The sequence below is a fragment of the Lontra canadensis genome, unplaced genomic scaffold (genome assembly GCF_010015895.1).
Source record: "Lontra canadensis isolate GAN:19392208 unplaced genomic scaffold, GSC_riverotter_1.0 scaffold111, whole genome shotgun sequence".
Lineage (NCBI taxonomy): Eukaryota > Metazoa > Chordata > Mammalia > Carnivora > Mustelidae > Lontra > Lontra canadensis.
In genome coordinates this window covers 2,456,118-2,471,732 of record NW_022631105.1, presented here as the reverse complement: position 1 = coordinate 2,471,732, position 15,615 = coordinate 2,456,118, and the positions used below count along the sequence as shown (strand labels likewise).

At 49.8% G+C, this 15,615-nt stretch overlaps 1 protein-coding gene across 2 annotated transcripts in view; it reads left to right on the top strand.

The window, feature by feature from the left end:
- The window catches only part of RBM33 (RNA binding motif protein 33), a 128,226-nt gene that overhangs the window by 65,018 nt on the left and 47,593 nt on the right, over positions 1-15,615 (top strand). For both annotated transcript variants that reach the window (XM_032840274.1, XM_032840273.1), the window contains exons 8-9: positions 3,325-3,613; positions 9,485-9,543. In XM_032840274.1, the coding sequence (XP_032696165.1) occupies positions 3,325-3,613; positions 9,485-9,543 (348 nt within the window). The remainder of the gene's footprint in view (positions 1-3,324; positions 3,614-9,484; positions 9,544-15,615) is intronic.

The window sequence follows — 15,615 nt, the reverse complement described above, 5'->3', positions numbered from 1 at the left end:
CGCGTAGTGGGAGGATTCTGTACACAGCTGCTTACGGAGAAAGAAGTAACAGGAGGCCTGTATCTTCAAGGGACGAGAACCACCGGGGAGCCTGGCTTCTGTCCTCCCTGCTTGTAGAGGGCTGCAGCTCCCGCGTACCCGTACGCAAAAAGATGGCTGGGTTCCGTCTCCAATCTAGGTGGTACTGTTGATTTTATCAGAAGAGTTGTTCCTTTATACTGTTTACCGGAGGTCTCCCCTTCAGTGGAGCGGTTTCTCTTAGAGTAACTGTCTTCTCCTACCCATAATCATGTACTTGGAATTTCAGTTCAGTTGTATTTTGTGTGCATTTCGAAGATGAGATATCGCAGAAGCAAAGGAAGGAATTATAGTGGTTATTTTTTTACGTGTTCTTTTGGTTGGCTTTAGGATTTTATGGCTTTTTCCTTCAGAAGTCAGTCTCCAAGGACAAATTGATTTAATACAAATATGTGTCCACTCTGTCTACTGCATGTCCCTCCTACATTTTTATCTGAATTCAGGGAAGGTCACGCTTTGCCTCTTTGTGGACGAGTTCAGTGTCAGGAAGCATTCACTTGCGAAATGATGAGGTGGAAAGGGCGCCTACTGTTCAGCGCGAGAATACCGACTTCGAAGTGAAGGAAGGGGAGAGAAGTCGGGTTAATTTCAGTGAAAAGAAGTTGCCGATGTTGAGAACTGCTGTTTCTTCATACAGCTGTTTCTTTCTTACGCTTCTCACATAGCAAAGAGACTGGACCTTTCATTTCTTCTTTCTCTTCCTCGTCCGGTGCCCGCACCCCCAGCGTCTCGCTGTGTACCGAACAGCCAGTTTGGTTAGTTTGGCCTCCTCGGGGTGGGGGGGGACCAGCCACACAGGGGATTGTGTAATTGTGTCTTCTGTGATCCTGGAAAGAAGGGGAGGTCCACAGAGAGAGGAGGTGAGCCCACTAGCCTCCCCAAAGAGAGGCTGGGCTGAGAGGAGCCGTGAGCGCTTTGACATTGTTAGCCAAGGGGAAGACTGCGTGGCCGCTGCCCTGGGGGTGTCATGTCTCCGGCATTCTCACGACCGAGCTGGGCTCTGCAGCTCCCTGTGAACTGGAGATAAGCCTGTGGCGTGACCTGCTCGGCCTTGTGGCGCTCTGGGCCGTAAGCTCTGTGCCCAGCCGTGCGCGTCGAGGTCCTCGGTTCCACTTTGCCAGGAGGACCGAAGCTGTCGGAGATGAACTTAACCTCACTCCCACCTGTGTCTGTCCTCAGACCACAAACGCTCTTGGTCCTGGTTACTCCCCAGCCCAGAGCTGTCTTGTCTTCCCGACTCTCTAGAGTTCTGGGAAGAAGAATCTTCCTCATGTCCTTGCATCAGTGCATTTTGTCTCACGTCGGTCCCTTGCCGCCTCAGCTCCTCTCACGGTGCTCTGGGAATCGCTGCCTTCCCTGGGCCAGTCCTTCCCGCCGCGCTCGGGTGCGTCGCACACCCCGCGGAGCTCCTGTGCCCCGAGCCGCCTACGTCGGGCTGGGCGGCGCTGTCCCCCATCTGTCCGCTGCAGCGGCCTTCTTGTCAGCCCTCCTCCTGGCCAGAGCTCACGCTGGGTGCCATCGCCTTCCTGCCACCGGCCCTCCCTGTGCACGTCTGAGTCCCCGGCCCTTCCCTTTGCCAGCTCTGCGCTCCCCAGCTGCCCTGGGCCTCTCCAGCGGCTCACAGCCCCTACGCTCGCGGTCGCAAACGTGGGATTTCCTTAGCACGCCTGGCGTTCGTGAGCGGAGGACGCTGCCCGCCTTCGCTGTCAGGTCGGAGCCGCCTCGGACGGCCTCTGCGCGCTGCTGCCCGGCGCCTTGACTGTCCCGTCTGCGCTGCACGCGTCCCCCGCCGTGCGCTAGAAGAGGCGCGCGCGGGCACCCCGAGCGCGGGTCCCGTGGAGGTGGGCTGGCCCCGGGGCCTCTGGAACAGTCTTCCCCGCGACCGAGGCTGCAGCCGGTTTGGTCTCCCAAGTGTCTTGGTGCCTCTGAGACGCCTCTTTCCCTGAGGCTCTTCGTCCGGCCGAGGCCCGTTTCCCGTTTCCCGTTCGGCTCTCGCCGCAGCCCGCGGGGCGGCGCCTCCAGCTCTTCGCGCCTCACGTCCGGGTGTGTCCGCTCGCGCACGCGCACGCGCTCGGGCTGGAGCCGCGGTCCCTCAGGCGCTGCGGTTTCGGGAGCCGCGGGCATCGGGCGGCCCGGCAGGGAGGGCGGGTGCTGCGGTAGACGGGGCGTTAGCGGAGTGGCCGCCTCTGCTACCCAGTGTGGCCGGCCTGGTGCACGCAGGGGCGCTGGACTCTGCTTCCAGCTGCCGGACCTGAGGAAGCAGGACTGGCACGAGGGGCCCCTGCAGTGCATCGTCCGCGGGGGGTTCTGGGTGCGGGGGTGCCGCTTACTTTGTATTTGGACCTTGACATAGGGCTTATGACACGGGGTGGCCCTGTGCTCAGCGATCGTGCCCTTGTGGCCACTCCCCTCCCCTTGGGGCTGGTGCTGATGGGACCACCCCGGGACTGCTTTGGGTGTCTGTTTTCTTTCCTCTGTCTGTCTTCTGTCCCCATGGCTGTGGCCTCACTGCTCCCTTGTTTTCCCCAGCCGCCGTGTCTCTGCCCTTTCCCTCCTCCTGTCCCCCGCTGCCTCGGGTAGCTGGGCTTTTCTTGGAGGCCTTGTACCTGGCATGGCCGTTTGTGCACATCCTGTCTTTATTCCCTGGTTTTCTGGAAGAGGAGCCGCAGGACCGGCTGTGGGGAGGGCGAGGGCAGCTCGGGCTCAGCCTGCAGCACAGTGCTTGGCTCACTCTGGGCAATTTTATTGGCTGAACCGAAATTTTGTAAACTTTTGGAGTCCATGTGAGATATTTTATTTTTTATTTTTTTAAAGATTTTATTTATTTGACGGAAATCACAAGTAGGCAGAGGGGCAGGCAGAGAGAGAGAGAGGGAAGCAGGCTCCCTGCTGAGCAGGGAGCCTGATGCGGGGCTCGATCCCAGGACCCTGGGATGATGACCTGAGCCGAAGGCAGAGGCTTTAACCCACTGAGCCGCCCAGGCACCCCCCATGCGAGTTATTTTGAGGCTGTGATTTTTTCTCTCCTTGCCCTGAGGCTGGTTCGCATTGTGAGGCAGCTTGCTGGGGACGGGCAGTGCAGCTTACTGGTCCCACTATGTGACACCAGTTGTCCCTGCAAACTTACTTCACACCATCCTTCCCGCTATTTCACCAGGGTAAATCTGTAAGGCGTCAGCCTTCCCTTACTCTTCTTCTGAATGTTGATTTCTGTGAATTTGTCTCCTCTTTTTTGGTGGTTTTCAGACGCACTCTCCAAGACTAATCCCTCCTCCGCAGCCTCAGCCGCCGCCGCCGCCACCGCCGCCGCCACCGCCGCCGCAGCCCATCCGAAGTCTGTTCCAGCAGCAGCAGCTGCAGCCTCTGCTCCCCCTGCAGCACCCGCACCACGCCTCGCCCCCGCAGGGCGTGCACATGCCGCCCCAGATAGAGGCCCCGAGGGTGATGATGACCCCGCCCCCCGTGACCCCCCAGCAGCCCAAGAATATACACATAAACCCCCACTTCAAAGGGGCGGTGGTGACGCCCGTCCAAGGTACGTGTCTCTTCTGCTCCTGTAAAGCCACGGGGTCCCGCGGCCAAGTTGTCCTCACGGGCACGTCTGTAAGGACGGTTTGGCTTCTTTGCTTCCTCCCCTTGCCCCAGGCACCTGCCAGCTTGACCGGCCAGACTCGTTTGCTTACGAATTTGTTCCTCTCATTTTATAACACGGTGGAAAGCACTGAGCAACTTCTCAAGGTCAAGGGCAGCAGAGGTCATTGCGGAAGTGCCCGAGCTGGTAGTCTTCATCAGTCCTCCAGTGGGAATGTTTGCACAGTGCGCTCTGGTGGTCGGTTCGAGTGAGCAGCCGCACCATTGCGCTCCCACAGGCGCGGCGGCCCAGAGCCGGGAGGCCACTTGGGAGCAGGGCTGTGGAGCGGGTCTTCGCACCTCTGCTCAGCCCACGCCGACTGAGAGACTGCTCGGTCTCTGGCGTTTGAGATGCGTTGCTGAAAAACAGTAGGTAAAGCCCCCTGTGCTGGTGATCCTGCTTTCTAGGACACAGAGGCGACATCACGTGCGCAGCGTGAGCGCGCAGACCACGCGCCTGGGCCTGGAGTCGGCCGTGCAACTTGGGAGACGAGGGCGGGCTTCGTACGGAGCTCAGGGTGAAGGTGGTCAGGGAGCCAGCGACGTCACTGTCTCAGGGGAGAGCGTTCCAGGCAGGGGGATCAGCAGGGGAGGGTGAGACCACGCCATGAGTGTTCCAGAAACCAGGAAGACATGACATGACGTGAGTGGAATGGTGAGAGCAGAGAAGGACCGTGCAACCTCTGTCACGTGAGACTTCAAGCCCTCCGAAGAGCCGTGGTTTTTCCTCTGAGCAAAGTGGGCTGTGACTGGAGGAGTTTAAGGAGGGGAATGACGTGATCTGGTTTCTGGCTTAAAAGAGCCATTTTTGCTGCTGTGCTGGGAGTGGGCTTTAGGGGCAGGTGGAAGCCAGCGTTCAGCTAGGGGACGGCGACGCTGACACGGGTAACGCACGATAGTGGCTCAGATCGGGGTGGTGGCAGTGACGGTGGAAAGCCGTCAGCTGCTAGACCCAGCAGGACGCGATGGACCGGGTGGGGGTGAGGGAGGGCAGAGGCAGAGGGGTGCTGGGGGATCTAGCATCTGAGGCAGGCACTTAACCGCCCCCGGTGGTGGGGCAGCAGTGGCTTTGAGCGCGGGAGGCCCGGCGTTCTGCCCCAGATGGGCCTGCGGGTGTGGCGTCCCGTGTGCAGTTGGTGAGAGTTGGGACCAGGAGGTCTAGGTTCCAGTACAACTTGCTGGGTGACTGGCATATAGGTAGGTCGAGAGCCTGCGCCCAGTGAGAGGCCCAGAGGAGGGAAGTTAAAGTGTGGGGAGAGCCCAAGGCCTGGAACCTGGACATCTCGGGACCTGGCAGGGGGTAGCAAGGAGGAAGCGGAAAGAGTTGTGGGGGGCAAGCGGCGGTGGGAAATGGCCTCTGCCAACAGGGCGGCCGTGGGGGTGGACTGCAGGCTGATGACCACCCTCGGCAGGGCGTCTTGCGCATTTTGACAGGTGGTTGTGGTGTCATGGGGAAGGTGCCTGTCTCACTCAGGCAGGCTGGAGAGAGATTGGGGCACAGAAATGGGAGGGCGTGGCATTGACAGTCCTTGAAGGTGTTTTGCTAACACAGAAGTTGGATGGTAGTTGGCAGGAGGAAGTGGGCTTGAGGGAGCGTTTCTTATTTTCAGATGGGGAAAGCAGCAGCCAGTTGAGAAGGAGAGAACTCAGGGATGCAGGTGAGGGCAACTGCGTTTGCTGGGCATGGTAGGACACAGGAGCAGGACGGTGGACAGGAGGGGCAGTGTTGCGGGTCTGAAGAGGGGAGAGGAGGTATGGAGCCTCCCTCTAGGGGAGCGGAGGAGTGGGCGTGCTGGCGGGGGCTGTAGGCGTGTTGCAGCCCACTTGAGCTTTGTGGTGGGGAGCTTAGCGTCAGACCGCAGCGTGGCTTTGGGGCAGGGGCACGGCTTGCATTTGCCAGAGGCCGGGTGTTGGGGCAGTGGCGGGCGGCGCTGCTCGTCACGGATGAGAAGCAGGTGCGGTCACTAGGAGAGTGAGGTGGTGAGGTTGAAGGTAGAGGGGAGAAGGGGGCTCTGTAGAGACTGCGGAAAGGTGGGTCACCGATGACAACCAGGTCTGGATGTGGCTGCTGTGTACTGGAGGGCAGTAGTCGGGGACCCAGGAGACCGGGCACAGGAAGCATGGTCTCTCTCGGGACTAAAAGCGGGGCGGGAGACTGGTAGGACAGGAGCTGAACTCGGGGGCATGAGTTAAGCCAGTAGAAGGACAGCAGCGGGGGGTAGGGGTGACACGTCGGATGATGCAAGAGCCAGGGCTGGGTCTGAAACAGCGCTGACAGCCCTGAGCAATCCCGCCTCACCTGCAGAGCCGGCAGGGAGGAAAACAGCCCCATCTTTGGGAGCGTTTAGTTTCCCACTGATTAAGAGAGGGGTGGCTGAGGCCCCCATGGGCTCTGCTGATAGTGAACTTGGAATCCCAAAGTTGCAGAAGTTGGGGAGAAGCCTGAGAGGGGACTTGAAGTGTGGGAGGAGGGCGGTGGCCTGGAGGCACTCTGAAATTGTTCTGAGCCTTGGAGCCATGTCTGGTGGTGAAGGTGGCAGGCTGGCCTTGGGCGTGTTATTGGAGACTGCTTGTGCTTTACAGACCTGGGAGGCAGAGGCAGAGCGGGTCCCCGACACCCTGATAGCCTCTGCCTGTCCCCAGCTTGTACTGGAATCTTTTTGCCCGCCTCATCCTCCGCCGAGGCTCTGTGCTCCCGAGGCAGACAGGAGGGCTGCTGATGTCCCCAAGGTCGTCCTTGTGACGGGCCCACAGCCTGTGTCTCCTGCAGCAGCTGCGGGATGCGCGCACCCCTGCACCAGAGTAGCCCTTTCCGCAGAGGCTTCCTAGGACAGGTACCTGCACTCAGTGTCGCTTGTCAGAAGAATTTTACTGAGGTCAGCATCGGTTACCTTGTATTTCCTCATAAACACTGAATGGAAAACTGGCAGGTGGGGGATGCACAGATACTTTTTTAGCCTAATAAAAACAAGTAGTGTTAGAAGTCTGGAGTGGGAAAGCTTCAAGGAAACCCCAGGATAGCTTCCAGATAGGAAAACCATGTGCCTTGCCAAAAAGTCAGCAGCCTGACAGATACCAAAGGCAGGCCTTACACCGTAAAGCTCGTCGTTCCATGAATGTAAGGCCAGCTCTGACAATGGGTTTTACACTCTTGGAACCAGCTAAATGATTTTTCAGTGTGACGCCTGCTGCTGTGGAGCCCATGTTCCTTCTTTATCGTCCCTTTGGTCTCGAGCTGGGCTGCTATGGGGGGAGGGCGCAGCCCTGTCCTAGCTGGGCGTACGCACAGGGTACTGCTGAAGAGTCGCGTGTTCCCCAGGAGATGAGTGTGCCCTTCCTGAGAGAGGCTGCCAGTGTCTGCACGTCTCCTGTGCCTAGCGTATACACTGCCCCAGGGTCTCAGAGCTGCAGGCCACTGACAGGTGCATGGAAATGTTGTTTTAAAAGAAGTAACAGCATAAGCATGTCTTTTCCTGATGGCACACATTTTCAGGGATACAGAGGGTTCCATCATATTATAATTAACCAGTTTTGGTGGAAATTTAACTTGTGTTCTAGATTTTTGCTTATTTAACTGTTGTAATGAGTTAAAAACTTGATCGGTTTAGTCTGTTAAATACATGGGACAACAGAAAGATAAATGTTAAATATCAAATATTCCAAGTAGAGGGTTCAGCAAGAATGGTGTGTTACCTTTACAAGTATTAAATTCTTCTGCTCATGGTGCAGAGAGAGGCAGCTCGTTGGAAGTGTCCCTGCTCATGAGCCCTGGAGACTGAGGAGCTCCCCAGGGACACTTCGCAGAGGCCTTGGTGGTCTGACCGACGCCCTCTCTCCAGGCTGGATCTCTGATCTGCCCCTCACACCTGTCCTTAGGTGCTTTCTTCTGTCACTTTTGTTCTTTTCCCCCTCCTTCCTTTTTTTGTTGCTTTTTACAGTTTACTTAAAAAAAAGGAAAAGAAAGCAAGCCAACTAACGAGGAGGCTTCTGTGTAAGAAATCTGTTAATTATATAATCAGATTTCTTCCCAGAGACTGCGCCTAGCTTTCTTGCTCTCATTCCCCGCAGGTAGAGAGACCTAATTTTTTAATCTTTTTGTTGTATTGGAGGTTTCTGACAAGAATTGATATTTAAGTGCCAAGTTTAAAAATCAGTGGCACATAGTCTTGAAGGTCTGGGTACTTTATATTTGGTGTTTAATCTACAAACCATCATCTTTATATTGTTTAATATGTAGTTTGTCTTTCACTTTCACTGTAATCTTTTGAGGTCAGAGATACTCTAATTGTTTCTTTCTCTCCTTCACAATCTGCTCTTTCGCTTTGGTTAAATTGATGAACTCCTCCCCCTTCCCCAGTGCCTTTTAGCAGGCTGTATAGAGTTGGGGACCGGGTCTTGGTCTATGTAAAGCCTCTCAAATTGACCTCTTCTCATTTTGAAATTTTGCCTGATTGGATTAGGCTTTCTCTCTCTCTCTCTCTCTCTCTCTGTCTCTCAGCACTTCTGCCATTTTACATTTTATCCAAGTAAGTTTCTTTTCACCACACTTTGTGTTTGATGGGTGGTGACTCTGTACACACCATCCCTTTAAATTGGACCTGTGGACGTCTGACCCTCATTACATGGCTTGATGTCTAGAGTTCCTCGAGTACCTATAGTAAATAAAATTTATCTTAGTGTTCTGTTTTTATAATAATTTTGGCCTTTAAGCTGTATCATTTCTCTATTTCTCATTCACCAGACTTTTTTTAAATTGAGCATTTGGTATGTGGTGTTATTGCTATTTTATCTTCTCTGTCTCCTCACTTGGCTGGTTGTTCTCTGTGCACGTCTGTGCTCTGATCTCTTGTGAGGACGCCAGCCGGCTGGATCAGGGCCATCCCTGCGACCTCATTTTACTGTGATCACCTCTCTAAGGGGCCTAGCCCAAAGGCAGTCCTGTTCCGAGGGCCTGGGGGCTGGGACTTGAGTGTGGGCATTTGGGAGGGGACCGCAGTTGAGCCCGTAACACCTGAGCTTACCGCGTACATCGGGCAGTCATTGGGCTGTGAAGTGGGAGACGGTACACCCTGGAGAGCAGTCCCCAGGCGGGTGGTGGTTTGTTTTTTTCCCCTCCAAAATCAAGATCAGTACAATGCATACGTTTGAAGTAGCTTGAGCATACCTGAGTTAGCCCCAGGGTATAAAACGGACATGTGGCTTCTTCCCTACTATAAAATATCTGCTTTGAAATTACATGGTTTTGTGTTCCTCTGGTAGATGGACTGGAGTTCTGCTTCTTTAAAAACAACCACCCAAACCGAACCTCTGGTCTCGGTGTGGTAGGTTGTGTAGTAGATGTTTCCTTGTAACACTGCTGTGGGCATGTGTGCCTTCCCTCCTCTGCTGTCTCCCTCCCTGTCACGATTCTAGAGGATTTCAATGTAAATCTGTATTTGGTTGGAGTCAGAAAATGTAACCGGAGTAGATTATCTGGATAACTGGAATATGGATGTGAAACACGGTGCCTTGTTTCGTTTTAGAGGAGTAAGCTCTTTGTTGCAAAACATTTTAGTTCTGCATAGGAATCCCCCGCTGAAATCTCAGCTTCTGCGTGTGCCCGCGTTCTGCTCGCCCATCCTTGTCTGGGGTGCAGGATAAGTGTAACCCTGACAGAGTACGGATACTGTACACAGAACATACATTTGGTATTAAACTTGACACACTGTATTCCTTTCTCGGTGGGTTTGTTTGTGACGTAAAGGGCGTTTGTAACCAGAGCTGTTTTTCTTCCTAGTGCCCTTGCTGCCAGTCCCGAGCCAGCCGAGACCCGCTGTGGGGCCGCAGAGATTCCCAGTGAGTAGCAGCTGCTCCTTCTGCTGCGATAGGACGAGCATACGTTTGCCGAGAAACATTCATACAGCAAATATGCGTGGTTCCAACTAAATATAAGTTTAAAGATTTGTAAATATTGACAATAATTTTTGCACTGGAAAATGTTTGTTAAAAGCTTAAAGTCAATGGATTTTTGAGAATGTAATTAATTTTGTTTAACTGTAAAAGTGTTGAATCAGGATCATCATACAGTGCCTTTCATCTTAAAGAGGTGAATTTTGATTTCATTATTGAAACCAGTCTTTAAGTACTTTTAAGTGAGAAAGGGTCTTGCTTTATCATGGTGTGTGTGCGTGCACAGGTGGATTTGCGTACGAGTGGGTATGTGTGCAGTTCTGTGGATTAAGAATGATCTCTTGGGGCACCTGGGTAGCTCAGTCGGCTAAGCGTCCGACTCTTGGTTTCGGCTCGGGTCACGAGATTGAGCCCCTGTTGGGCTCTGCCCTCAGCTTTAGAATTCTCTCTCCCTCTGCCCACACCACCCCCACAATCACGCGTGCATGCTCTCTCTCAGATAAATTAGTCAGTCTTTGTAAACTTTTTAAAATGAGATCTCTACTTGCTCAAAAAAACAAAAAGCAAAACAAAACAAAAAACCAACTGAACCCCAAAAGTCTTAATGAGCTATTGGTTTTGTAGTTTAAAAATGAAGGTGTTTCTTTTTAAAATACCTTTACAAGAAAGCACCAGTTCTCCCCCCTCCATACTTTGCTATGCTTTCCTTAACTTTATCCATTCTTTTAATATATTTTAACTGGAAGAAAAATATCTATTAAATAGTTGTATCTGTTTAAATAATTTTTTCTTTTTTTGAGTTTTGGGTTAGACTTGTCATTAGTTCTTGGCTTCATTAAATCAGTGAGGACATGTTCAAAAAAAATGGACCAGACTATAAAATTTTACTATCATTTGTATATAAAACAGATACAGTTTTGTTGAGACTGAATAATCTCTGATTTCAGGAAATATCTAACAGACTGGTTGACCCTAGCTTTGACACTTAAGGACAGCATATTTTTTATAAGGCATTTAGCAAAAAGGTTTTAATGAGGTCTCTGGGTGTACAGTCAGATGATTACTCAAAAATAAAATCAGTATTAGGTTTAAGGTTCAGAGTATTGTTTTTAGAACAACTTTGATTTGTTATAGTTATTTATGAATTATAATTTGGTTTCTAAAACTGATTCTTAGTGGTTTTATTCCCTTAACTATTTTTTCCTTTAAATTACTTATGAAGTACTAAAAACGAGGTCTTTAAAATTAGGTGGTGTATTTATTGAGTATGCCTCTGTGTTCAAAGCATTGTCCTAATAGACAGGGTTTATTAACTGCATGGCCCACTGATAAGTGTGTGTGTTTTAGTTGTTAGATACATTTCTTCTTTGAAGTAGTTTACCTGCTAGTTACTCTAAAGCACTCATATTTTAGGTACTTTTTGCTGTTTTTCAGAAATGTAAGCAGCTATGCTATAATCATTATTAGACTTGTTTTTGTGTTTTGTTTGCATTATAGAGATAAAATTTTGATATGATGTAGTTTAAGGAAAACATGAAGCACTGTTGTTTGTACTTGGTATTTTTATAAAAATGTTTACTAATATAAAATTAGGATAATCATTTGTAATTTTCGTCTACTTTTATTTTTCTGTTCTGGAGATACAATTTTATCTGATCCTAGAAGAAGCAAATTGCATAATACTGGAGGATAAGGGGATAATAAAAGAAAATTTCTTTCTCTTTCTCTCTCTCTTTTCTTAAAGATTTATTTATTTTAAAGAGAGAGCACAAGGGGGGGTGGGCAAAGGGGAAGAGAGAGAAAGAGAAAGCAGCAGACACCCCACTGAGCACAGAGCCCGACACAGGCCTCAGTCCCACGACTCTGAGATCATGACCTTCGCCGAAATCCAGAGTCAGATGCTTAACCTACTGAGCCACCCTGGTGCCCCTAAAAGAATATTTCTTTGAGAAATTGAACTGTTTTTTTAAAAGATTTTATTTTTAAGTAGTCTCTACACACAATGTGGGGCTCAAACCCAGAACGCTTAGACCAGTCGTCACACACTCCACCGATGGAGCCATCCAGGCACCCCTGAATTGTGAACTTATTTTTCAGTTATATGGTTCAGTGGGGATAGTAAATACCGTTGAGCTGCTTTTGGTAGAGCTTCTGCAAAGTGTGATGTTTTGTTTTGTTACTGTTTCTGAGACGGGCGGTGTGTACAGGCGGCAGGAGGCTGCTGGGCTACACGGGAGGCCCCTGCAGCTCACTGGTCTGTTGGTACCTGGCACGTCCCGTACCTTCTCTTATGTCCCAAATGCTGGGTCTTAAGCTGCAGTTACAGCGTGCCTGTGGTCTTGAAAATGCAGTGCTCTGCTTATTTCTGTAGTCGGTCTTCCTGAGAGCAGATGATCAGGTGTGGAATCTGTACGTGAGAGGTGGCGGCACCCCTTGGCTCAGTCAGTGGAGCTGGGGGGCTCTTGCTCTCAGGGCTGAAGTTCCATGACGCGTGTAGAGAGGACTTAAAATTTTTTTTTTTTTTAGAAACACACAAGAGGTAGTATGTTTTAAATAGGTGTACTACAATATCATTAAGAAGGGGGACCAACTCTGGGCCATTGCCTGGTACTTTACATAAACCAGATCTTTATTGGATAAAACTGTCCCTTTTTTGCTAGGTTGGACGTGGTTGCCGTCAGTGTAAATGTAGTTTTGTGAGCATGTGTCTCCTTCCTTCCAAGTGCTTCTGCATAGTGCTAGTCCCAAACCACGAAACAGACTAGGAGAATTCAGTGAAGCCAATTTTGACCAGAGTAAAATTATAAAACTAGTGGGACAGTCTTGCTGTGTTTTAACAAAACCCCGTGGAGATTCCTTAACTGATGGCAGTTTGCCCAGGGGTGTGTCCTGTTACTTTTGCTTTGTGAGGTGACCCCCCCCCATACTGATAAAGCAGTCATGTTGGGAAGCCTGACTTCGGAATCATCATGGAGTATGTTCAGATCAGTAGACGTCCTTGGCACACAAACAGATGTGAGTTACACTGATCTGTTGAGCAAAGTGAGGTTCACTGCAGTCTCGCAGCGCGATCATTCGGTAGTAATGTGCTGTGTCACTTACTGAGCCGCTGTTGAGCGGTACTTCCTGTGCACAAGGCCCAGGGCTAGGCCAGGTCTGCTGGGCACAGGGCAAGTAGGACTGTGTGCACAGGCTGATGTGCAGCCGTGGATCGGGGACTCCTGAGCCGGCAGCAAGAACTCCACCTGTCCTCAGAGCAGTGGGGGTTCCATAAAGGAGCTTGGGCTGGGAAGGACAAGATTGCAGGGAGTTTCACTTTGCTCCATACATTTCTGTATTTCACATCCTTTTGTGTGCCAAGGACATGTACTGACTGACTCAAGCAGACTCCGTGAGGAGCCCTGAATAAAATGAGTAGTTTGGAGAAGGGATGTGTAATTTACGTTTTCACTTGTTTTTAATGGTACATACACGAATTTGCGCCAGAGAATTACGTCACGTTCACTTAAATTTAGACAAAAATTCAGCTCTCCCCATCTGACCAAAGAGTAAAAAAGGCAGCCAGTACAAGTACCACCACATTTCCAGATTTTAAAGGAATTAGTACCTAGTTGGTATTAATGGTAAGGTGTTTTGCTGTTCCCCAACAGTGACAAGCGTTACTTAAAAATCCATTTTGTTTGACAATTTTAGAAAAACTTGGGAAATTCTTAATTTAGAGCTAGTACACCTAGAAATTGTATTAGGTGGTAATGCCTCCAATTTTTAAATTAAAAATCAGAGAAGTCTAGCCAAGCTAATAAGCCTGTTTTTCATAGAATTATTTAAGATTGTTTGAAAAATTCTAATCTTGGGTGAAAAGATGGTATTCTAGGCTATACGTGATATAGTAGGAGAACTAATATTTTTATTTCCTCTTTGGTGAATTTTATTGAAAGACTTGAGTAAACGGTTTTTAAGACAAAGCTTGAATGTCAGAGTACTAAATACTGTAAGAAGGGCACCCTTACAGTTGATGTTTTTGGAAAATTCTGCTTCAGCTCTTGGCACCCAGCTGCCTGTGCTCCTGTCAGGAGGCTCCGTGTCTGCCCCCGGCCCTACTCCCTTATTTTGGAGTTTGGTGAATTGTTTTGTGATGCAGGTTTGCACCTAAGAATCAGATCCGTGTCTTTAATTTTCACTATGGATACAGTTCTTAGTGTCGCACTTTAAAACATTTCTCGTCACGAACTATAATTCCCACGGTGCTTTGTTCTGTTTTATAAAGATCTATCTATCTCCGTATGTTTGATAGCGTTGTCAGAGAATGAATTCCTTTCCTATCACAGTATCACTCTGCCAAATGTAAAGGCTGTGTCAGCTCTGTAAACAGTGAGTGCTGACCGGAGCTGACGGGCACAGGAGGTGAGCGTCTGCCTTCAGGAGTTACAGGTGCTGCTGTGTAAGGGCCCGTCCCTCCCTCCTTGTCTGCTCCTTGGTTGTGCCTTCTACCTCCTGCCATCCTGCACGCTCTCCTGAAGCTGCCTCACTCGTGTTAAGACCTTTGAATGTAGTTTCACAGAACAGTTGTGGTTTTCTTTGTTTTGTTTTTATGGGGGAGCGGGGTGGGAGGCTCCTTTACCTTTCTGCTCGTGATCTCTTTTCATTGCCAAATGCTCTTTGTTTTACAGGTTAGTCTGGTAGGTTTTCCTTTTTACAAAGGCTGTCCCTGATGTTGTTGTCACTAGTGTAAAGTTGGACGGCTTGTTTTTGTCTGTAAGTGTGTTTTCCAGTTACGTATTTGCCCTCAGAGAGGTGTTCATCGTTTTTAAAGTCGGCTCACTTAAAAAAGTAACGTTAAAATGTTGGTTAATAATATTTTGAGGTGTTGCTTTGAGATTTTGCTAACCTAATTTGTTTTAGTTGTCGGTACAATTGCTCTTTTTAAGCGCGTGGGTAAATCCCGAAAACTCACGTAAAGATTCTTGACCTAGGGTACTTTAAAACCTGTTCAGTCATTGATTTTGAATGGATGCACTGGGTAGAGGTGGTATTTCAGGCTAAACAGTTAAATACCAGGTACTTTGGCTGCTAAATAATTTCTCAGTGGGTTTCTGTTGGAATTAAAACTAAAGATTGCGTTTAAAAAAAGAAAGACCACTAAAAAGTTTAAATTAATCTTCTTAGCAATTACATGATTACTTAGGTTAACCCGGTAAGATTTCCTTTTGTGTTTACTGTGTAGCTGTAGCCCCTCGCAGGTAGGTCTGAGCGCAGGCTCTTCCCGTGGAGCGGGTGTGTGGTATCAGGTGGTAGTGATTGACACGGCCTGGATGGCTTTTATATGGCATTTCATGCAAATCATGTTTGATGAGACTGCTGCCTCAGATTCCATTTCTTTCTGATTAGAGCCCTTGCAGATGTGAACCTGGACTTTATTCCAGCTTTTCTTTTGAACCCCTCACTGTTTTTACAACTTGCCTGCGATGCCTTGTAATTATTAGCACTTAAGATCGGGACGGAATGATGGGCATTTTCTCTTATCAGATCTACCAGTAGTAGCAGGCGAGTGCGGGATGAGAGCCTTCCAGCTGTCAAACATTGTCAGGCTTGCAGGGAGAGAACGCAGTTTAAAATGCAGGTGACATAATGCCTAGCGTCCTCCATTTGCTGCTGGGTCTTTGATTAATCATGATTACCATATATTATCATACCATCAAATTTAATCATATCAATGGATTCCCATCTGCAGCAGTAACAGGAACAGCTAAACACTACGGTAACTGCTATTAAGTACGGTGGTGATGAGATTCAGCGCCCCGTTGACTTGACTTGCCGCCCCGCCAGCGTCCGTCGTGTGTGCTGGCTGGAGATCGGCCGGGCACGAGTCTGCACACAGGACTCTGAGCCCCGGGAGTAGGACTGAAACTCTACGAAGTGGTTTTCATATACAGTAAGTCAGCCAGTAGGCCTCGTTATAACAGCTGCCTTCTAAAAGTGTGTGCTAGAATGTCGTTTTGAGTCTTCGGCTAAGTAAAC